The 23,272-nt window shown below is 40.4% G+C and overlaps 1 protein-coding gene across 4 annotated transcripts in view; it reads left to right on the top strand.

Annotated features, from left to right (window-relative positions):
* sestd1 (SEC14 and spectrin domains 1) overlaps positions 1–23,272 on the top strand; it is a 175,005-nt gene that overhangs the window by 139,235 nt on the left and 12,498 nt on the right. For all 4 annotated transcript variants that reach the window (XM_068035522.1, XM_068035525.1, XM_068035523.1 and 1 more), the window contains exons 12-16: positions 9,835–10,029; positions 14,305–14,419; positions 18,544–18,703; positions 22,394–22,475; positions 22,637–22,759. In XM_068035522.1, coding sequence (XP_067891623.1) covers positions 9,835–10,029; positions 14,305–14,419; positions 18,544–18,703; positions 22,394–22,475; positions 22,637–22,759 — 675 coding nt within the window. The remainder of the gene's footprint in view (positions 1–9,834; positions 10,030–14,304; positions 14,420–18,543; positions 18,704–22,393; positions 22,476–22,636; positions 22,760–23,272) is intronic.

The following is a 23,272-nucleotide window of genomic DNA, read 5'->3' as shown; positions in this document are numbered from 1 at the left end:
GTAATGGAAAAAGAAGGCTGAATGGCCTCCTCCTTTGCCACATATGACTCTATGAAAATATTTTTTAGTTATTCTGGGTGCAAACTAGAAAATGGATGAATATGTTTACAGAATGCCTCAGTTAACTATACCCTCAAATTGGCTAATCCAACTGGCTAATTAGCAACCTGTGGGAGTAATTATTTATGGGATGGATATGATAGTCAACTAACCATAGTTAGAGCTAAACACTGAACAGTCTGTACCCTAGGCTCTTGCACTTAGCTTTGTGAAGTAGTTTTGGATTAGATACAAGTACAGTGAAGACTTTTGTTTTAGAGCTTTGCAGTACAGACCTAATTCTTCTTTCAGGAACTCCTGACCTATGCTCACAATGTTGCATTCATTAAAGTACTGTTGAGAACTGTTTAGAGTATATTGCCTAATTACCCATATCTTCTTACTTTTCAGTACTATTTTAGTGTGGCATTTGAGTTTCAAAAACCTGTTGGGAAAATATCCCATTATTGTAGCGATTGTAATAAAATATTAAATATGATTCAAGATGGAAAATTGCCAACATGCTTTACTTCTGGAAATGGAAATTAGCCATAAAATTGTTTCTAGGTTAAATACACTCCAAAAATATATTTTTGCTTGGAATCAGAATATTCTATGCTTTCAGTATTAAAATTTATTGTTTGACAGTCGTCAGTATGCTGTAAGAATACAGGAAAGTACAGATCCCTAATTACCCCTCAATCTTCCACTCTGTGATTTAAAATACAATGTATCCCAAATAAACACACAAACCCAATTATAGATTATTACCCTATTGTGTTAATTAATTGGATTCGTCTGTGCATAATTAGCAGTGTAGATTGCTGCAGAATGCTGTTTATCATTATGATGGTTGGGCAGTTCACTGAAAGTGTCTTTAGTCAGGAACTGGTACAATTAACTATGGTAATTTACCTTAATCTAATGACTCAGTGAATTGTTTCAGTATTTGTTAAATTTAGTGGTCTATTCTGGAAAGCTAGTTGGTGAAGGGTAGAACTGGAGCCAATCTTTACATATTTTTATATTTATTTAAGAGTTACACATTTCAAGCATACACCTCCTAACTCAACAACCACAGTTTCAGTGTGTCTATTTATAGGGGCTCAAGCAAATCCCCAATTAATGTCCACCACCTGCATACAATTAAAACTAACATCACTTCTGTAGACCACATTTGAGATTAAAAAAAGATTTAATTGTATTACAGGCCAGTAATATACCAAATGATTCAGTACTAAATGTACCAAATGTTTGTCTCAAATTAAATCTATAAGGAGTTTCTCTTCAAATGAATGGCGTACTCATAGAATAGAATCTGACAGAACAGAAGAAGGTTATTTGGCCTGTCGTGCACAATAGTGAGAATCTATTAAATGTTGGTGTTCAGGGGAATTTGGGTGTCCTAGTACACAACACATAGAAAGTTAACGTGTAGGAACAAGCAATTCGGAAGCAAATGGTATGTTTGCCTTTATTGCAATGGAGCTAGATTACAAGAGTAATGAAGTCTTGCAATTGTATAGGGCTTTGGTGAGACCACACCTGTGTACAATTTTTGTCTCTGTATCTAAGGAAGCCTTGGAGGGGGCGAAACAAAGGTTCACTGTATTGATTCCTGGGGTGAGAGGATTGTCCAATGAGGAGAGATTGAGTGGAATGGACCTGTACGCTCTGGAGTTTGGAAGAATGAGAGACGATCTCATTGAAACATACAAGATTCTCAGAAGGCATATGACAGGGTGAATGCTGAGAGGCTGTTTCCCCGGCTGGAGAGTCTAGAACTACCCTCAGAGTAAGGAGTCGACCATTTAGGCCTGAGGTGACAAATGTCCTCACTCATCGGATTGTGAATCTTTGGAATTCCTGCTCCAGAGGGCTGTGGATGCTCAGTCATTGATTCTTGGAATCTAAGGAAATCAAAGAATATGGGGATCAGGTGGGAGTGCAGAGTTGAGGTCGAAAATCAGCTATGAGCTTAATGAATGGCGGAGCAGGCTTGAGGGCTGCATGGCTTTCTCTTGTTCCTCTTTCTTTCTGTGCTCGAAGGAGAACAATCTCAACTTCTCCAATCTCAACTTCTCCAATCTCTCCACATAACTGAAGTCCCACATCTCTAGCATCCTGGTCAATCTCCTCTGTACCTTCTTCAAAACCTTGACATCATTCCTAAAGTGTGGTGCCCAGGTTTGTAAAGGTTTAGGATGGTCATCCTTGTTTTTGTGTTCAGTAGCTCAATTTACAAGTCAAATACTCCATGGCCTTTCTTAACCACGGTATCAACATGCCCTGTCACCTTCAATTATTTGTGAATATGCATCCCCCCGTCCCTCTGCTCCTGCACCACACCATCCCCAAATAGATGATATTGCCTCTCAATGTTGTTCCTCCCAAAGTGCATCACTTCACACTGTTCTGCATTAAATTGCATTTTAGCATTCTGTCTATGTCCTCCTGAAATCTGCAGCTACCCTGCTATTTACTAGTTGCTTAGTTTTGTACCATCCATAAGCTTCAAAATTCTACTCCCTATGCGCAGGTAATTTTATATAACAGAAAAGCAGTAAGCCTAATGCTGGGTAAACCCACTGCATACATCTCTCCAGTCAGAAAAATATCCAGTCACCAGTCCTCTGCCTGTTATCAATTAACCAATTACATACCCAAGTTATCACCTTCCCTTTAATATCATATGCCTTTTGAAAGTTCTTATGCACAACATTTGTTGTGCTACCTTCATCAACCCGCTCTATCACTTCCACAGTTGTATTCATGCTATGACTGTGATTCATACTGAAGTTCACTTATGCCATGGGATTAATTTTGAAGTGAGATTGTGGTTCGTTTCACAACGTCTTATAGTGAAATAGTATATCCTGCACACGATCAATGTACTAGATCTTTGTAATCAACTGCATATTATCATAACTTCACAACTTCTTGTTCTTGTGCATGTTGTGCATCATAGTTTTCTGTTTGCTCTTCATAGTGCTCAGGGGCTAAGTCCCTTGGCTTTGGAATTGAATTCAGAAGAATAATTATTTCTGAGCATGGAGAGTTGGGGGTATCGCCATGCGTGATTAATCTGCGGCCATTCATAGCGATGCAGGTAGCATGCAAACCTCATGTTCCCAGCTAATTTGACTGATGGCGGCGTGAAGCCTGTCGCTAAGCGCACTGCTGAGTGGCTGCACTACTTAGCAGGGGGGCCACGTTTGTGCGAGGTGAGCACCACATCAAGCCAGCCTTTACCTCTTAAAGGGGAGGTGCATTTTGATTGGGCGAGCTGCTACAAATGGTTAAAGAGGAATTCATGAGCAGAAAGAGGGGTGGAAATACAACAACAGTCCAGAGAGCATGCCCCAGGTGATCTATTCCAGAAAGCCTTTTCGTGAAGGATAGAACTGGAGCCAATCTTGGCACACTTTTAAATGGAATCTCATATCCACTGCCTCCACAAGAGCCAGTGTTTCAGCAACTAATGTACTTCTACCAATTATTTTTATTTTCTTAGCTTCCCAAGCTAAAGGACAACATTTCCAATTTTATCCATAAGCTGCACTAGAATACCTATCAGGAAGATTAGACTCATACTATTCTAGGGAGATTAGCATGTGAAGCAGTGCTAAAAATGACTAGTTTCATGTCTTTGGGCCACCTAAGGGTAGGAACTTTACTCATTTCTCCAGGTTTAAAAAAAAAATGTTTTATCTACCCTCAAAGCATTCTCTACTTTAAGGTGTTTCATACAAAGCCTGTCCACCCATCTACAAGGCACAGGTCAGGAGCGTGATGGAATACTCTTCCACTTGCCTGGATGGGTGCAGCTCCAACAATACTCAAGAAGCTTGACACCATCCAGGACAAAGCAGCCCACTTGATTGGTATTCCATCTACAAACGTTCACTCCCTCCACCGCTGACGCACAATCTTAACAGTGTGTGCCATCTACAAGATGCACTGCAGCAACGCACCAAGACTCCTTAGACGGCACCTTCCGAACCCGTGACCTCTACCACCGAGAAGGACAAGGGCAGCAGATGCATGGGAACACCACCATCTGCAAATTCCCCTCCAAGCCACACACCATCCTAATTTGGAACTATATCGCCATTCCTTCACTGTCGTTAAGTCAAAATCTTGGAATTCATTTCCTAACAGCACTGCAGGTGTACCTACCCCACATGGACTGCAGTGGTTCAAGAAGGCAGCTCACCACCACCTTCTCAAGGGCAATTAGGGATGGGCAATAAATGCTGGCCAAGCCAGAGACGCCCACATCCCAGGAACAAATAAAAAAAATTTATAGTTCTTAACTCCAGTGCATCAAAACAAGCATCTGGTCTAGTCTGAGTGCCGAACTGGTTCAATTCACCAATCAAGCTTTGCAATTTCTCTGTCTCTTCTTTAGATACAACATCATCTTTCTATGATGACCTAGCACAATTAACCGGGATGGGACTAAACGTCTCTAAATAGGATTGTTGATTTAAAGTTATTCCAGACCTATTCTGCTTAATATCTAAACCAATATATTTAGAAGTTCCACAAGCCTGACTCCCAATTTTAAATTCTACCCTAATCTTATTAATAATACATTTCTCAAATTCCACAGTACCACCTCAAAAGAAATCATCAACATGCATCATGAAGATGCCTGAAAGTTTTCCTTTATGGTATCAATAAAACATTTCACGATCTGCTTTGAATTGAACACAACCTATTTTCAACAAAACAGATCTCACAGAAAAATACCACAACTGGAAGCATCACTCAAGCCATAGACACATTTGTTTAGCTTCCATAGTTTTCCTTCTGCATCTGCTGTAAAGGCCGGCTACCCGACCCGAACCCGACGGGACCCGATGCCATGTGTCGGGTTCGGGTCGGGTCGCACTTCCAGTCCGGCATTCGGGATCGGGTTGGGTCGAGCATGCTCTGTCACCACCTCCGGTAAGTGGCTCTAATGTTAATATGCTTTTTGGACTTGAAAGGTGGTTTTGTTACAGTTATTTTAAGCTTGTGCAGATAAGCAACAAAGTGAAAAAATGAAGGTAGGTTAACTGATGGTCGGGTCGGGCATGGGAAGAAATGAAAGAACTCGGGCTAGTTTGTGCTTGGGGTCGGATGTGGTTCTGTTAGGCTCGGCTTGGGTCGGGTTTCATTTGCAGACCCGACCCGGCCTTTAATCTGCTGCCTCTTTGGGCAGCTTCAGAAACACTTCTCTCTGAAAGGTATCGCCCTGCAGAAACGCAGCTTTTATTTTGATTGATCTACAGTTCCATGAATATGTGACCAAAAGAACTAAAAAGATTTTCAAGATTACTTTTCCAGCTGAGAGATTCCACTCTAATATCTGTTTCACCCAGTCACTCCAGTACTACTAGCAACTAGCCTCTCGCAACTTTAGCGTTATAAGTCTCATTTGCAGGGACTTTTTCAGTACAAATCCACCTTTGTGACAAACTCCAACTCTTGCTTTTCCTCTTCTTCCTGAGCTGCTCGCTGTATCCCTGGTGGCAAATGTTGTGCCCTCACATTGCCCAGGTGTGTGGAGGATGCAACAGACCACCACGAGTCAGGACACAAGCTCCGTTGAGTACTGAAGGGCTCCTCCAAAGTAGTCCAGGCAGCAGAACTGTTTCCTTAGCACCCCAGTAGTCTGCTCTACAGTGTTTCGCATGGCAACATTTATTCTCCTTGTACTCATTGCATTCTGGTCATGCGTGATTGGGTTGAGGAGCAGAGTCATGATCCAAGTGTAAAGCAGATAGCACTGGTGGACCAGCTGCCATCCTCTGGTTAACCTGACTAAAGTCTGCAAGAATAGCGGACTGCCGCAGAATTAAACCATTATGACTGCTGCCAGAATAGGAGGCATTCACCAGCATGAGATGCTGAGCATAGTTGCACACCAACTGCACATTCAACGAGTGGTAATCTTTGCAGTTGCAGAACTACTCCACGTTGAGATGCGATGCCTGCAAAGCCACATGTGTGCAGCTGATGGCATCCTGCACTGTGGGAAAGCAGGCTGTCCTGGCAAAGCCACGCTCTGCCTGCTTCTCTCTACTCAGTGGGACATAAAGAGTGTGTGTCACCTGTCTGATCCAAAAGTGGGCAGCAAACTGGGAGATGTTACATATGCCACCTGCTCCAGCCTGGAACAATTCTAACATGATGAAATTCAGGGTCACAGTCACCTTCAGAGCCAGTGCTGCCCTTGCCTTGCTCTGGTGTTGCAAGTCTGGTTGTAGAATTCTGTGACCACCTCCTCCGTAAAGTATAGGCAACACACACACTGCACCTGGCTTAGGTGGAGGGAAAAGAAGCGCTGCCGGAAGACCCAAGGTGGATAAGGCCTCCTGTTGAGAGAGCCCTTCTCAATCATTCCTTCTCCCTCTGGGAGCAGCTTGTCCAGCCCTTTGCTGCCTCTGCTGCAGCTCCATCTCATGCTGCAGCCCAAGGAGGATTGCACCTATGGCTGACAAGAACCCTTGCATTCACAACCATGGCCTTTCCCTCGTACAGCATCACTCCCTGTCAACTTCACCAACTTTATATAACTCTTCAAACCACAAGGACTTCCACAAACTCAAACAGAGCCAACAGAGATTAATCAACTACTAACCTGCAAGTTGTTGATGATGCCGAGAGTGCTAGTGGGGTATTCTTCCTGCTGCTGAACTCATATTCAGTTGTGCATATTTAAGAGAGAGTATTAGCTGGAGCGGCAAGGTTGAAAATGGCAGTTCTAGCATCATATCAGCTTTACATGCTAACTGATGCCACAGTCTGTCTACTCTACATAGGTCTGGTGCACGCTTCTACTGTCCATGCTGATGCCCTCACCAAGACGGTGTTGGCACGCAGTGCACTGGAGATGTTCTCGTGTAATATGGCGCCATTTTCGTACCGAAATAACACCGGCAGCACTGTACCTGTGGACGCTAACGAGCCTAATTTTGTGACCAGTGTGTGGATTTATAGAAGGCTGAAAATATCATTTCCATACTTACAGTTTTTTTAAAAATTGTTGATCGATAAACTGCAAAAAAAAAAGTGAAAATCCGGAGGAGGTAGAAATCGATGTCACGGAGGAAATAATACTTTTGTGGGAAAAAGACCTAAAAGCTGTTCCTCATGCCGATCTCACACTGCAATTTAACATTTGTGTTCTAGGGCTCTGTAAAATTACAACCTTCCAAGCTGCATTGAGAAAATTATAAATGATAAAAAGAATTGAAAATCAGAGAAAAGAATTGCAATCCTAATTTGAATAAAAGCAGTATCAAAAAGAAATAAATGTTTTTATTAGCAGTGATGCATTCCAGCAGGGGATAGTAATTGAGAGCAGAAGAACAAGCTGAATTTTATTTTCCCTAACCAGGGGCATTGAGGCTGATCATAGAATTCTTACTAGGTTAAGGTCAGCTATTTCACTGCAAAAGTAAGTGACTACTGCTGTTGCAAATGCTGTGCACAACTAGCTACCTCACAGCATATATAAGAACAGTTATGGAAAACTAAAGATCTTAATGAGTAGTGGCATTTATTAGTATTATTTACTACAATACTGGATTTATGTAACAGAAATGCTTATATAGTGGAATGGAATCAACACCACCATTGGCAAACACAGTTCATGTGCTGACTAAGGAAGATCCATAGAGGCCAGCAAATAGAAATATATTATTGAGCTGAGCGCTGGTGGCAACACTGATTATAGTTTTACTTACTGCACTGTTAATTGCCAATGAGACCAGGTAAATCACCTCTTAAATAAAAACCAGAAATGCTGGAAATACTCAGCAGGTCTGGCAGCACCTGTGGAGAGAGAAGCAGAGTTAACTCTGCTTCTTTCTCCACAGATGCTGCCAGACTTGCTGAGTATTTCCAGCATTTCTTGTTTTTCTTTCAGATTTCCAGCATCCGCAGTATTTTGCTTTTATTAAATCACCTCTTAAGATGGTTCTGTACTACTTTTGAGGCAACAGCATTGCCTTATTGACTGTACAGCTTTGCTTTTGAAGTTGTAGCTGCTGCTAAAGGCAGCATTGTAATATACAGGGGATGTAATTAATATAAGAGTGTTTTCAAGGTTGTGAGCTAATTTGTAAATGGTTCAAGCTTCACTCTTTATTCATGAAGTCATCAAAACAAAATCCTAATTATTTTCATGTAAAATAATGCACAAAAACTGCAAACATGCAGTAAGTCAAGGAAAAAATCTTTACTTTTTAGTGCCCTCTTGGGGAGGGAGGGGGTGGGGGGGGGGGGTGCCAAAATAATTTTAATCAAGTGATATTGTTTGCAGATCATAATTCCAATTGCAAATAATTGGGAGATGTGTTTTCTAATTAATAATGCCTATTCCTAAGGCATAATTTTAGTTATGTTGCTGCTAAAGGCAGGGGAAAAAATACTTAAGAACTATTAGCCTCATTTTTCTGATTAGTGTTATTTTAAAAACAGTATGAAATGGATATCATTAAAATGCTGTTGATCAGAAAACGTTTGCTAATGTGTGTCAGAGTAGGTCTTTATAATGGGACAACTAGAACATAATGCAGTTTTAAAAAATATTTCATTTATTAGAAATTGCTGCCTTTCGATTGGCTAGTAACCAATGTGTTGCATCATGAACTGAGTAGCTGGGGCTTCTTCTGCCATCTTTCCCCACATTGTAATTTCACAACTGCACCTGGGTGATAAAGCACTTCCTTCCGGGCATGGGATAGAAGGCAAGTCGATCAGCCCCGCTGCCCTGCAAGTAGAATGAAGAGATCGGGCAACAAGTTCTTTTGCAAGGAGAAAGTTGACTTTGTTTCTATTGTACTGCTCAGGTGAGGACAAGCAGGTCTCAGCACACATCAGCTGGGATGCTTGAATGGAGTACTGATTATTTTATTAAACATTATTATGATTAAATCGCTAGTTTGATCCCAGATGGAATGTTGTGTCTAATTCTGGGCACCACACTTTAGGAAGTATATGATGGCTTGGAGAAGTTACATAACAGATTTACTAGAATGGTTCCAGGAATCAGGGATTACTGTTGCATGGATACATTGGAGAAGCTGGGGTAGTTCTCCTTGGAGCATAAGAAGGCTAATAGGAGATTTGATCGAGGTGTTTAAAGTCATGACGGGTTTAGGTAGAGTGAATAAAGAAAAACTGTTTCCAATGACTAACCAGAAGGCTCAGATTGCAGTTGATTGGTAAAAGAACCAGAGGTGACGCAAGGAAAAAGTTCTTCATGCAACGAGTGGTTAGGATTTAGAATGCACTGCCTGATAGGGTGGTGGATACAGATTCAATAGTAGACCTAAAAAGGAAATTGGATAAATACTTGAAGGAGAAAAAAAATTACAGGGGTTTGGGGAAAGAACAGGGGATTGTGACTAACTGGATTATTCTTTGAAAGAAGCAGCACAGACTTAATGGGTTGAACAGCCTCCTGCGTTGCATTATTCTAGAATTATATCTTTTTGTTCAACTTTATCATGAAATTGCTAACGATTGAAGAGAATTGATGGAATGGTTAGTTTTTAAGTCATTAGCTATTGGTGTGTGATACTGTAGGCCACCTAAGTTTATTTTAAGATTTCTAGCTGTCTTTCTTTGCTGTCAAACTTCAGATTTATGCAAACTTCCTATCATTAGAGTACGCATTAACCTATAGTATGTTAAACAAAATAATTGGGCGATTCTGAAAAAGAGCATGTTATGTTTGATTTTGAGGGTAGGATTTCTGTGTCTCTTACTGTACTTTGTTTCTCAATTTATTTGTAGGAATGGTTTGCAGTATACGTGGAGCTTAATCAGCAGATTGCCGCGCTGTTGAATGCAGGGGATGAGGAGGATTTGCTTGAACTAAAGGCCTTGCAACAACAGCTAAGTGATGTTTGCTATCGACAGGCCAGCCAACTGGAGTTCAGGCAGAATGTGCTGCAGACAGCACTTGAATTCCATGGTATTTCTCAGGATGTAAGTTACTTGTTAATAAAATTATTTCATATTTCGGGAACTGATATCAATTAAGTAACTATAATAATCTGCTTTAGATTTAGTCATGGCACTGACAAGGATATAATGGGAGTATGGTACTACTATGTAGCAAAGTTAAGGATACAGTTGATTAGTTATACTTTTAACAGAAATGTACTTGTCTAAGATGGAGCAAAGAGAAAACATAAGCTGAAAATAAGCACATTCTCTCATTTCCCTTTCTCTAATTACCCCCTCTTCGTAGGAGCCACCACAACGCATTCTACAATAGCTGAGGAGGGTAGGTTAGAGGTTGCCACTGTCAAGTTGTGAGGAGTCTGCTCTTCTAATTGGAGGTGACGTCAAGGCGTTTTACGACAGTTAGACGCATTTGAGGAGGGTGCTTTCGCTGTCAAGTTAGTTTTGCAGCACTGGCTAGGGTTGCCAAACCTCAAGAATTGTCATGTAGTCTCCAGGAATTAAAGATTAATCTCCTCGACATTGTGAGCAACTTTGGAATTTTCATGGGGGTAGTAAAAATTTTTTAAACTTTCTTTGAACACTTTAATTAGTTATGAAAATATCAGAGATTCGGGGGGTGGGGGAACGGGCTCTTCGACAACCCCAGTTCAGTAATAACTGCACTTTCAAAGTGCCAGCTGTCTAGCCTTTGACCCTCCATTTGCCACAACATTTCTGCAGCTACTGATTTCCTTAAGTGCACCCTGAACTCCACCTTTGATGCCCCAGTCCCCAATAAAACCATTGTTCTGTCTGACCCTGGCCATTCCCCTGGTACAGCCCTCATCTTCACTCCCTTAAGTCCGAGGGATGCAGACTTGAAAGGTATGATGGACAACAGGCTTAGCCTTTCACCACTAGATCTGGCTAGACCACATAAAGTACTATTGGGTCCTGTTCTCGTCTCTTAAAACTGCTCACTATTCCAGGATCATCCTGGAATGCAAAGGTAATCCCAGTTTTTTTTTTTCTGTACTGCAAACTGTTGTCTTAAACACCTCTCCTCAACTCCTCCACCCTCACTTCCAACAATAAGTGCAAGAAGCCCATGGATTTCTTTGTCACTAAGATCAAAACCATCCAATCAGCTGCCACTTCCCTCCCTTCCACTAGCCTATCAGGCCTTACTTCCTCTAAAGTTTCCCCCTGCTTTAGTCCTGGATTTGGCATTATTCTCTAATTTCTCTCCTATTTTCCCCTCATGCCCTCTCCAAGCTCATCTTGCCCATGAGACACACCTCCTGCTCCTTTGACCCTATTCCCACTAAACTGCTGACCACCTGACTTTCCCTCTGGGTCCCTATGTTAGCCGATACTGTTAATGGTTCTCTCTCTTAAGGTTTTGTCCCTCTCTCCTTTAAATCTGCTGTCATCACTTCTCTCCTTAAAAAACCAACCTTCCACCGTCTTTGCAAACTAACTCCCCCACACCCATCTCCAAGCTTGCATTCCTCTCCAAAGTCCTTGAGCATGCTGTCAGTTCCTAAATCTATGCCCACCTTTCCTGGAACTCTATGTTTAAATCCCTCCAATCAGGTTTCCACTCTTGCCACAGTACCAAAACGGCTCTTACCAAAGTCACAAATGACGTCCTATGTGACTGTGATAACAGTAAACTATCCCTCCTCATCCTCCTTAACCTGTCTTGTAGTCTTTGACATGGTTGACAACACCATCTTCCTCCAATGCCTCTTCACTGTCGTCCAGCTGGGTGGGACTGCTCTTGTCTGGTTCTGTTATCTATCTAATCACAGACAGAGGATCACTTGCACTGGTTCCTGTTCCTTCTCCCATACCATTGCCTCTGGTGTCCCCCAGGGAACTATCCTTGGCCTCCTCCTGTTTCTCATCTTCACGCAGCCCCTCAGCAACATGTCTGAAAGCACAGTGTTAGTTTTCACATGTACGCTGATGACATCCAGCTCCATTTCACTGCCAGCTCACTCAACTCTTCCACTGTTGCTAAATTATCAGACTGCTTATCTGACCTCCAGTACCAGATGATATGATTACCGTGGAGATCAACAAACCAAAAGAACCAAGTTTACAGAATGACCCCCAATAAAAATACAAATTGACAAGATTTCACTTTTATAATTTTTACTTTAACAATCAAACCCAAATTAACATAAATTACAAATGTATTAACAGACAAATCACAGTCAATATATATTGCAAATTGCACATTCACTATCAGACAAAACAAAGATAGATTGCATGGATTTACTAGACAGTCCACTCAGCATACATGGCAGCAATTCCAGCTACAAAGTTCTTCATAGCTCTGAACTTCCTCAGGTAGATCTCCAGCTCCTGTCTTCCAAGATGCAGCCACCGATTCTCATCCAACACCAGTTCCCCTTCAACCCTAACTCCATGAGCACAGTCGTCACCCAAAATGGCGCACTACACCAGAACCTCCTCAGCTATGCTCACAAGAGTCTTTATTGGCATGGATCCACCAGTATTACCTTTATTTGAGCCCTTCAGTGGCAAACCTCTGCACTGTTTGACCATGTCTGCTTAATCAGTTACTTCAAGTAACAAACTACTCCTGGATCCAACCTTTACTTACTTCAGCCTGTTGGCACTCCACTCCTGCAAAATCTGAGCTCCAGTGGCTCTGTGTCCTTTTTTCTGCTTCCAGCAGTTTCAGTTTCCCCAGAAACCCGAAGTTTTGGTTTCCGTTTCTGTTACAGTCTCTGTTTCCATGTTAGTTTCCCTTTCAGTTGGGATCTGTCTCAGGAAAAAAAAACAAGCTTTGAAACCAGGGTCTTTGCACCTTACGAAGCATTTAGCAAGTCATCTGTTCAGACAAGAGCTCACACACGCTCCCCCACTGGTTGAGCAGAAATTTCCTCCAATTAAATATTGGAAAGACCGAAGCCATAGTTTTCGGTCTCTACTCCAAACTCTGTTCCCTTGCTACTGGCTCTATCCCTCTCCCTGACAACTGTCTGAGTCTAAACTAGAAAGTTTGCAACCTTGGTGTCATATCTGACCCCAAGATGAGCTTCCATTTATGCCATCACTAAGACTCCCTATTTCCACCTCTGTAACATTGCCTGACTTCGCCCCACCTCAGCTCATCTGCTGCTGAAACCCTCATTCATGTCTTTGTTACCTGTAGACATGACTGTTCCAACAGGCCCCTGGCTGGTCTCCCACATTCTACCCTTTGTAAACTTGAGATCATCCAAAATTCTGCCACCCTTGTCCTAACAACTATCAACCCCTCTGCTTGCTGGCTCCCAGTCAAACAGTGTCTTTATTTTAAAATTCTCATCCTTGATTTCAAATCCCTCCATGGCCTCGCCCCTCCTTGTCTCTGTAGTTTCCCCCAGCCTCACAACCCTCCAAGATATCTGTACTCATTTGATTCTGGTATCTTGAGCCTCCCCAATTTTAATCGCTCCACCATTGGTGGCCATACTTTCAGTTGCTAAGCCCCTAAACTCTCTATATGTCTCCACCTCTCTACCTCGCTTTCCTCCTTTAAGACACTCCTCAAAACCTACTACTTTGCCCAAGCATTTGGTCTTCTGACCTAATATTTCCTTACCCAGCTTGGTGGCATATTTTGATTTTTAATGCTCCTGTGAAGCACCTTGGGATGCTTTATTACGTTAAAGGTGCTGTATAAATATAAGTTGTTTTTGGGCACAGTGATTGGAAACAGGTGGTCATGTGATGAAACCTCCAGGCAAACCTCCAAACTTTTTGGCAATTCTAGCACCAGTATTATACATGATTGTAATAATTTTTTTTAAATTCTAATGATTGAGAAGAGTTCATGTTGGAGAATTCACTAACAGTTACAGGTTAGTACTCCATGCATGAATTTCCAACTCCCTGCCATTTTAATTCAAAAGGAATTTATGCAGGCAGTGCAACTGCAGTTGTTCACTCACATTGCCTTTCAAATAATGTTTAATTGGACATAGAATTCATGGTGTCTTTACTTCTTGTCACAACATCTGCCACATCATGTGTTACTGTAAAATTGTCAGATCCTGTAGGCCTGAGACACTAATGCAGCAGTGTAAAGTTACTATTTTAATACCTATTCTGTAATGATAATGCAGATGTATTTTCTTAATTAAGTTTTTACAATCAAGTTTATTTCAAGAATTAATTTTTTTAAATGTTGAACCTTTTTATTTTTTAATTTTAATTGATGAATATTGTGAGCATTTAATGCCATATATTTGGGCAGACTTGAAAAATTGAATCATGTGAATGGATCTTTCACAGTTGTCCCAGCAGCTGGATGGGTTACTTGGGATGCTTTGTGCTGATGTGGCACCAGCTGATGGAACTGCTATTCAGCAAACATTAAAACTTCTGGAAGAGAAACTAAAGAGTGTTGGTAAGTGGAAGAAATTTGTATTATAATTTCTGAAAATTAATGACGATATCATGAATTTTCATTAAATCTAAAGATATTGAGCACTGTAGGATTGTATTGTGGAAAGGGTCTGCAGTACTCATTTTGTGTGTGTAACAATTAACATAATACAAGTTTGGTACAGTTAAAAATAAAGATTATGTTACAAGCTGTAAATGGAAATTTAGGTGGATAATATAAACTAAACCTGAAGATGTTTTTTTACAGCCTTCAAGTATGTTCCATTGTTTGCTTTATGTAAATATATATGAGACACAGTTTTTGAAGTGCATATTTTTGTATGAAAGTATTAGTGTGAAGGTGATAACCAGCAGTAAACTGTTGGTTGAAATAGACTTTCAGCAAATTCTTAAGTGAAGTGATGTATCATGTGCCTCAGATCGGGCTATGATTATGTTTAAATTCATAATTTATATACTGGTAAACCCAACATCCTTTCTTCATAAATATAATACTGCAGCGCTGTGGAAATCATTTTCTGCAAAATAATATTATGTTGTACTTTCCTTAAACCATTAACTACTTGAGTTTTATTGACAGAAACTTGGATACAAAAAAGTACTTCACAGTTTATTCCTTCCAGCAGTAACAGGTGCTTATGCTGTTCTTGTGGTTAATACTGAGTAAATTATGTCACAGTTAATTGCAAAGAGTATGAATGCGTGAAGAGGTTGTCATAGGGGATTAGCACTTCATTACATCTTTCCTCACTTAATCATTCTGTCTCATGTATTTAAATGAAAACTGCAAGTTTTTATTCAAGTCATGAAGGAAACTTACTAGCATGGTTTTCAGTTATATCATGATCTGAATAGGTATGTAAGGATATATTCACTACCATAAATTGAATAAAGGATTTTGAATAAAATTTTAAGCTTCTTCTATTCTAGCTACCAATATTCTATGACTCAAAATAATTTTTAAGATGCATCTTAATGTTTAGTGGAGTAGGAAATTTTTTTCCATCTCAAAACTGAAATTGCCAAAATTCTCGTATCAGTTTAGATTTGAATCCATAGATTTGAATGGAATGCAAGTGTCTGGGAGGATTAAGGAGAGGAGACTTGGAGTGCAGGTGATATGAAGTATGACAAATTGAAGGGTGACTGGAGTCTCAGGAGAATATATATGAGACCTTACTCTGACCTTTAGCTGCCAACCTCCCACATTACCTCATGTGAATACATGTGGAAGGAATGCATGGACACTTAACCAAAGACACAGATATCTGGAGGGGGTGGGGGGAACAAAAGCTTGGTCAGAGTTGTGTTTTAATGAGGAGAGAGAGATGAGCAGGCAGGGGGATTAGGGAAGGAACTTCAGATTGTGGGGCCTAGGTGGCTGACAGCATGGCTGCCAATGGTGGGCAAAGAGAGAGATGGAAAAACAATAGTCCAGAGCCAGGAACACAGTGTTCAAGAAAAGGGATTTGTAACATTGGTAGGGATAGGGAGGGGGAAAAGGCTGTGGAAGGATTGAAACACAAAGGTAACGCTTTTAATTTGAGATGTTGGAGCCTGGGGGGCACTGCAGGGTAGTGCGGATAGTGGTGATGAGTGAGTGGGACTAGGTACGGGATGGGCTGTGCGCAGTAGAATTTTGGATGCACTGTGGATTGGAGGCTGGCCACAGAAAATTCCAACAGGATGGATGAGCGTTTCAGCTGCAGCAAATGGGCTGAGGAGTGGTGGAGGTAGTCAATGCTATGGAGGGGGAAGCAGGAGTCCTTGTGATAGAGAGGATATGGGATCAGAAGCTTAGTTTGGGTCAAATAAGATGCCAGAAGTGCAATCAGAATGTTTCAGCCTGAGAAATTGGCCATGAGGCGGGTAGAGTAGTGATTTGAATACAGAGATTATGGCAGGGCTGCACACAATGGCTTTGGTCTTATTAATGTTTAGCTGGAGAAAATTACAGCATAACCAAGACTGGCTGTCAGATAAGTGATCTGACAGCAGAGAAAGAGTGGAGGAGTTTGAGAGAAATGGTGGCGGGACAGCTGGATGTCATCACCATAGTAAACCCGTGCCTTCAGATGATATCACCAAGGGGCAGTACATTCATAAGGAGAAAAACCACCACGAATAAGTGCTTCTGGGGCTTCTGAGGTGGCTGTGTGGGGGTGGGCAGAGAAGCTATTGTTAGTGATGCTCTGGATATTATTAAATAATGGAAGAGATGGAAGCAAGCAATGGCATTCCACTAAACGTGACAGTCCAGGAGAATCATTGGAGAAGGATTGTATGTTTGATCATGTCAAAGGCTGCAGACAGACTGAGCCAAGATAATGCACCACAGTGTTACGATCTCAGTGAAACCGTTAATGTTAAAAACACGAGATATGAACACCTCAGACCAATTTAAAGACTTACATGACAAGATTTCACATTTTAAGACTTTAAGACTTAACAACTAAACCAAAATAAATCCCATTAGTACTTTGTAATTAGCTGATACCCCAAATTACAGAGAAAGGCATTTTCTTTATTCATTAAAACACTTGATAAACCACACAGCACTCTGATACAATACACAGTACTCTTTGATAGCAAAATCTTTGCAGTTAAAAGTGCCAGATTCCTTCCAATTGCAATGGGTTGGATCTCCCAGACCTTTCTCAAAGTCAGCGTCCTCTTCGCTCACTTCTCCGAGCACTTTTGACCTGGACGTCCGTGAATAAGGCGACCACTGGTGATCCTGTTGGCCTTCTACTTCTCTGCAAATTTCAACTTCCAAAAAAGTTACAACTCTTCACACCTTTCACTGTATCATTCTTCTGAGAGTAGGTGTTCCCTCTTTCTCTCCCTTGAGGCTGCCACCACTGGTCGTCTTCTTTACAGCCAGTCTGCCTTCAGAAAATTTGTTGAATTTATCTGGAATCAAAAATCAATAGCCAATTGTCCTTTTCCAAAATTCGAAGTCCACAAGTCTGGTTACAGCAGAGCCACCTGGGCTTTCCATTTTTTCCAGATGTTAGCAGCTGCCATTCATTTACATTCTCAGAATCACTGACTCCTTGTTTATGATCTGAAAGTCTAGGAGGGTGAAACCCATTGTTCTTCAGGTGTCATATCCCTGCAGTCTCTGCTTTTCAAAAGAAAAGTCTTTGATCTTTGTTGTCCTGGTAACCAAGATCCCTGTCTTGTCTTTAAGCAAAGTTAATGTGAGGTCACATGACTTCTCTGACTCCATCTTAAACTACACTAAAAATCACAGTTTTTAAAACCTAATCATGCTACAAAGGCCAGAATTCATAACATACAATCATATAATAGTTAATATCATTCAGGACTTTGGTTAAGGCCATTTCAAAACTATGAAGGAGTGGAAAGCTGATTGGAGAAATTCAAACAGGGAATTGTGGGATAGATGGGCACACAGCTGGAAGACAATAACACTTAATGACTTTGGAGAAGAAAGGGAGTTGGTAGTTTGCAAGAACTGAGAGGGGGGTTTTGAGAAGGGGGTGATGATGGTGGTTTTGAAATGATGTTCGAGAATACCTGAGGGGAAAGAATCATATACAGTATTAGTTTACATGGGAGTCAGGTGGGAAGTTGTTGGAGTTATAGTCGGCTCAAAAATGCATCAAATGAGGTGTCAGAAATCAATTTTTTTTGTTTGGTAAGGTATGCCTGCTGACATCTTCCAGGTAATAAGTCTCATGCTGTCAATATTCTTACTTCCTGAAAATAATTGCTAAATCCACCACGATCGTTAATTCCACTTTCGTGTTTTGCAGTAAAAAAAACAAAATTACATTTCCATGTCCCACTGCAATTTCAGCATAACTCCTTGGGAATCATTTTAACTTTTGGTAATGGTGTAAAATGGGTGATGTCAGATCAGCCGCCTGTTATACATCCTGACAATATTTCTTTCCATTTCAATAAATGGAAAGGAAAATCCAGCAGGATGTCTAATGGATGGCTCATTTTGATGGTGCCCATTTTACACTATTTACTCAGAGTTGGGAGTTCTGAGTCAGAGCAGATAACTTTTGAACTGCCAATTGATTTTTTTTCTCTCATATTGCACTGCAATTACAGCAGGAAAATTGATCTTAAAATGTATTTGTATTGTAGATGCCACTTTGCAGAGTTTGCAGGAAAAAGGCCAAGGTCTTTTAGACCAAATAACATCCCAGGCTCCGTGGACATTTGGAAAAGATGTTTCCATTGAAAATAAAGACAATATAGAACACATTCAAGGACTTATGGAAGATATGCAGCTTCGAAAACAAAGGTACAGTTTAGCAGTTGCATATGATAAGTTATGAAGCTGCGGGATGTGAATTGGGAATGCCAGTTTGGCCCAAACAAAGTGAAAACCAAGCTGTGTACTTGATGTTAAAAATCAGTGAATATCTGCAAATCAGAGGTAGAATTATTATCCTACCATTTTATGTTGAAGGTCACATGAAACATAGTTTTTCATGAACTTTTGAAAGAAATAATTGGAATTGGATTTATATCGTGCATTATCATGTTTCAGAAACATATCTGAGTGCTTCAAATACAAAATAATTTGCATTTATATAGTGTTATTACCCTAGATTTACTTTCACAACAGTGTACGTTAAAAATGAACAGCAAACTTAAAAGGATAATTTGGGGTGGGAGTTGGTTGAGGGAGGTGACCAAAATCTTAGTCAAAAAGGTGGGCTTTAAGAAGGATTTTAAAGGCGGAAAGGAAGATGGTGAGGCAGAGGGGCTCAGGGAGAGAATTCCAGATCGTGGCACCTAGGCAGTTGAAGGCACTGACGCCAATGGTGGTACAAAGTGGGTGGGTGTTGCATAAGAGGCCATAGTCAGAGGAACAGAGTTCTGGGTGGTTTGTAGGGCTGGAGGGGGTTATAGTGGGGGGAAGAGTAAGGCCTTAAGGACTTAAACAAAACAATCAATGTTTTAAATTTGAGCAATTGTGTGATGAGTGGTCAATGAGTAACTGCTGACCGTTTACTGGTTCTTCATGGAAATGATCATTCTTCAGTGAATATCAGCTATATAACTGTGAAGGGATCACTGCCAAGCTGATATTCAGTGAAGCATGTTTTTCAGAAGGTGCACTATGGTGAAAACCTGCCTTTTTCTTCTCCTCCCTAGTCCAGGCTGAGATAACCTATCTCAGGCCAGGGAACAAATCTGTACTATTACCTTGGAATCACATAATTTGCATTCATCAGTTCAACCACTAGAGGAATCCCAGCATAGGCTTGTAAGTAAAATTCCAAATTAGTCACCAGAAAGGAAAAAAAGAGATAAACAGTTAAAGTAATCCTTTTTTCTCGTCAAGGTTCTAATTTCTTGCTAGGGTATGTCACCTAAATGAACATGGTGGCGTTGAACAGAATTTTGTCATCCCTCCATACTTATCTTTGCTCTCCAGGATGATCCTGGAGTAGTGGGCAGTCTTGACATAGGAGAGTGAGGCCTAATAGTACTTAATTGGTTCAGCAGATCTAGTGATGGATGGTTAATCCAGATGTGTGCTAGATGCCCTTGCATTATGTCTGTTAGACTTGAGGGAGTGAAGATAGGGGACGTACCAAGGGAAATTACCAGGTTAGAGAAACATAGGTTTTACTGGAAACAAGGATATCAATGGTGGATGTGAAGGAGTAGTTGAGCAGATTGACAGCTTTGGAAGTATCGTAGAAGGTTTAAAGATCAGGTAGTCGGCTGCTTGAAAGTGCAATTTTAAGTAATGTAGGGGTAGAGTTTTATCCATGGGTGACACAACAAGATGTGTGGTTGGAAGGGGGTAGGGGAATGAGGGTGGTGAGAGATACTGGCGGCCATTCCTTCAACTGTCTTATGCCTTGAGCTCTGGAATTCCCTCAGTTAATGTATCTGCCTTTCTTCCTTGCTCCTCCTTTAAGACATTCCTTAAAACATATCTCTTTGAGCAAGTTTTTGGTCACCAGTCCTAAAATTTCCTTACATAGCTCAGTGCCATAATTTGCCTGTTAGCACTCCTATGAAGCACCTTGAGATGTTTTGCTATGTTAAAGGCACTATATAAATGCAAGTCTATGATTGAGATTGTGGAAACACTGAAGACGGAAAGGTTGAAGGTGCCACTGAATATTAGTAGGAGATTTGATATTCAGGAAAAGGTTATAAGGAGGACAGAAAGACAATGCAATCATTAGAGAAAGGGTAAGGAGAGCTGAGATGGAGATTGATGTCACTGAGGATGAGTAATGGAAGTCTCGCGTTCCCTTCCCCAAAGAAGACTGAGCAATAGTTTCTGTTATCTAAAAGTATCAAGGGATCTGGATCAAGGGGATGTCAATGAAACTGAGGTACAGATCAACCTGATTAGATTGAGTGACATAACAGGCTCGAGGGACTGAATGGCCTATACCTGTCCACATTTATGATGAGGAATTGCTCAGTGCAGAGACTAAAAAAGAATGGAGAGAGGATATCACGTGGGAGCTTGATGGAGGTCAGTAGACATCGTGCATTGCTGAACTAATCAATCAAATGAACTGTTTGAAATCTCAAAGATCTTCGCTAAGTGTTATGGAAGTATAGTTATTTTTCTGTTTAAAACAGTGTGCCTTTAAGACTCTGTTTAAAAACGGCGTGCCTTTAAAAGCTAAGTGGACACAGTGTGTCAGCTGCACCTGTTTCCTAGGTCACAGCAGGAGAGAGAGGTCACATAGTGTACTATAACTCTTAACTGTGTGTAAAAACCAGTTAAAACTAGTTTGAACTTGCGACAAACGAAGCGTGCTGTACACAAAAGAAGCTGTCTATATCTCAGCAGAGAAAATCTACAGTGAGCTCAGACTGCTTGCCTAACGAGGAATAAACCCCTGAAAAAAGAACAATTTGCATTGTTCTAGGTAGAATTCTGTTTTATTTCGAAACTCTAAGAAGTTTGTTACAGAAGTGACTCTCTCTATTGCCTATTTGTGTTTTCTGGAATTCTCAGTAAAGCTTTTACCAAAAGACTGCCGATTTTAAAATCCAGGTAGACCTATTGCTGTGCTTCTCCTTGAAAGAACTGTGTGATGCCTGCTGCAGTTGAAATACTTATCTATTAAAAACTGTTTCGTCGAATTCGCCAAGACACTTTGAGTGGCATCTGATTACTCTACTCTGGGCCACCTCATCAACCAGGAACATAACTCACCAGGACTTACAACCCAGCTACTTATTTTATTCCTGAGAAATACTGTTTTTAAAACTGGTTAACCGTTAGTTTCTGAATGTACGTGTGAGAGCATGGAGTTAGGTTAAATAAGAAGTTATAAGGATTTTAGACATAAATTTATCCTAATAGTGTTAAGATTTAGTTTATCAATAAATAGTTAATTTGTTGTCTAAAGATACCTGATTTGGTGTATTTTATTCTGGGGGTTATTAACATGTTTAATATGGCTAATTTCCAGTTAGATGAGAAAAACTTTAATAATATGCTGCAATCTGTGGCGTATTGGGACTGAATTGACTGCATTGCTCCTGCCTTAGTCGTAACGTAAGCGATTTGTAAAACAGTATGATTAAATCATTTTTTAACATCAAGCTTTATCTCAATAGTGACGGAGTTATGTTCCCTAAAACACATTTGTATTTTGCAATTAGTTGCTGAATTATTGATATTCTCAGGCTACCACATTGAGTGTTATGAGCAGGTTACATGCAACATTAATTTAAGCATCATTTTATATTGATGTAATCTGTTTAAGTTATTAATTTTTTTAAGTAATTTAAATTGCAGCATTCGTTGTGCTAACTGTATGGAACTCCTGTTTATTTAGTGGGATAAATGTATAAAAACTGATTTGTTTTATAGAGCTTTATGTTGAACTCCAAAATAAATAGATTGGAGTTTACTGATTGAACTTAAAAGCTGAGACAGAGTACTTATTTATATGATCAGCAGCTGTTGTCTTTTCTTTCTGTTCTTATGGATTTACAGATGTGAAGATATGGTAGATGTGCGGAGGTTGAAAATGCTTCAGATGGTGCAGCTTTTCAAATGTGAAGAAGATGCTGCACAGGTAAATTATTAAATAGTTTAAAATAAGAATCTGGGGGGAAAAATGTGGAATGTTTATGGAAACTTACGGGGTGTCAAACTATATTTTGGAAAATACTGCAACTCAGTTGGGCAATAAATCGTTTCAGATAAACATGTTTTTTTCCCCTTCATATATAAAAGGCAGTTGAATGGTTAAGTGAACTATTGGATGCTCTTCTGAAAACTCATATTAGACTAGGAGATGATGCACAGGAAGCCAAAGTTCTCCTGGAAAAGCACCGCAAATTTGTTGATGTTGCCCAGGTATGTTGATGCACTTAATGCTGTAGCTATTTTATATTCACATAGGTCGCAAGTAATGATTAGATGAGTATGACAGAATTTTAGCTAATTGACTAGTCAATAATTGTTGCTATCAACAAAAACAGCTTTCATTTATATAGTTCCATTATCATAGAAAACCTCCCAAGGCACATCACAGAGGCTTAAGGAAAAGTTGGACACCGAACTAAAGAAGGAGGTATTATAAGGGTTGACTGAAAGGTTATTCGAAGAGGTAGGTTTTGAGAAATTCCCTCACTAAATCCCAACATCTCTCCAACTCCGTCTCTTCCTTTAAGACCCTCCTAAAACCCAAGCATTTGGTCATTCCTCCTAGTATCTCCATTTCTTCCTGCGCGTCAGTGAAGTACCTTGGAATGTTTTTCTATATTAGAGGCACTATGTAAGCCCTTGTTACTGTTACTACTACTACTTAGAATCTTTTGTAGTTCAGCTATTCAACTCTTACTATAAGAGGGAAATATTCTTCTATTT

The sequence above is a fragment of the Heterodontus francisci genome, chromosome 7 (assembly GCF_036365525.1).
Source record: "Heterodontus francisci isolate sHetFra1 chromosome 7, sHetFra1.hap1, whole genome shotgun sequence".
In the NCBI taxonomy this organism is placed as follows: domain Eukaryota; kingdom Metazoa; phylum Chordata; class Chondrichthyes; order Heterodontiformes; family Heterodontidae; genus Heterodontus; species Heterodontus francisci.
The sequence above is the reverse complement of the archived record's forward strand: the minus strand, read 5'-3'. Positions and strand labels throughout refer to the sequence as shown.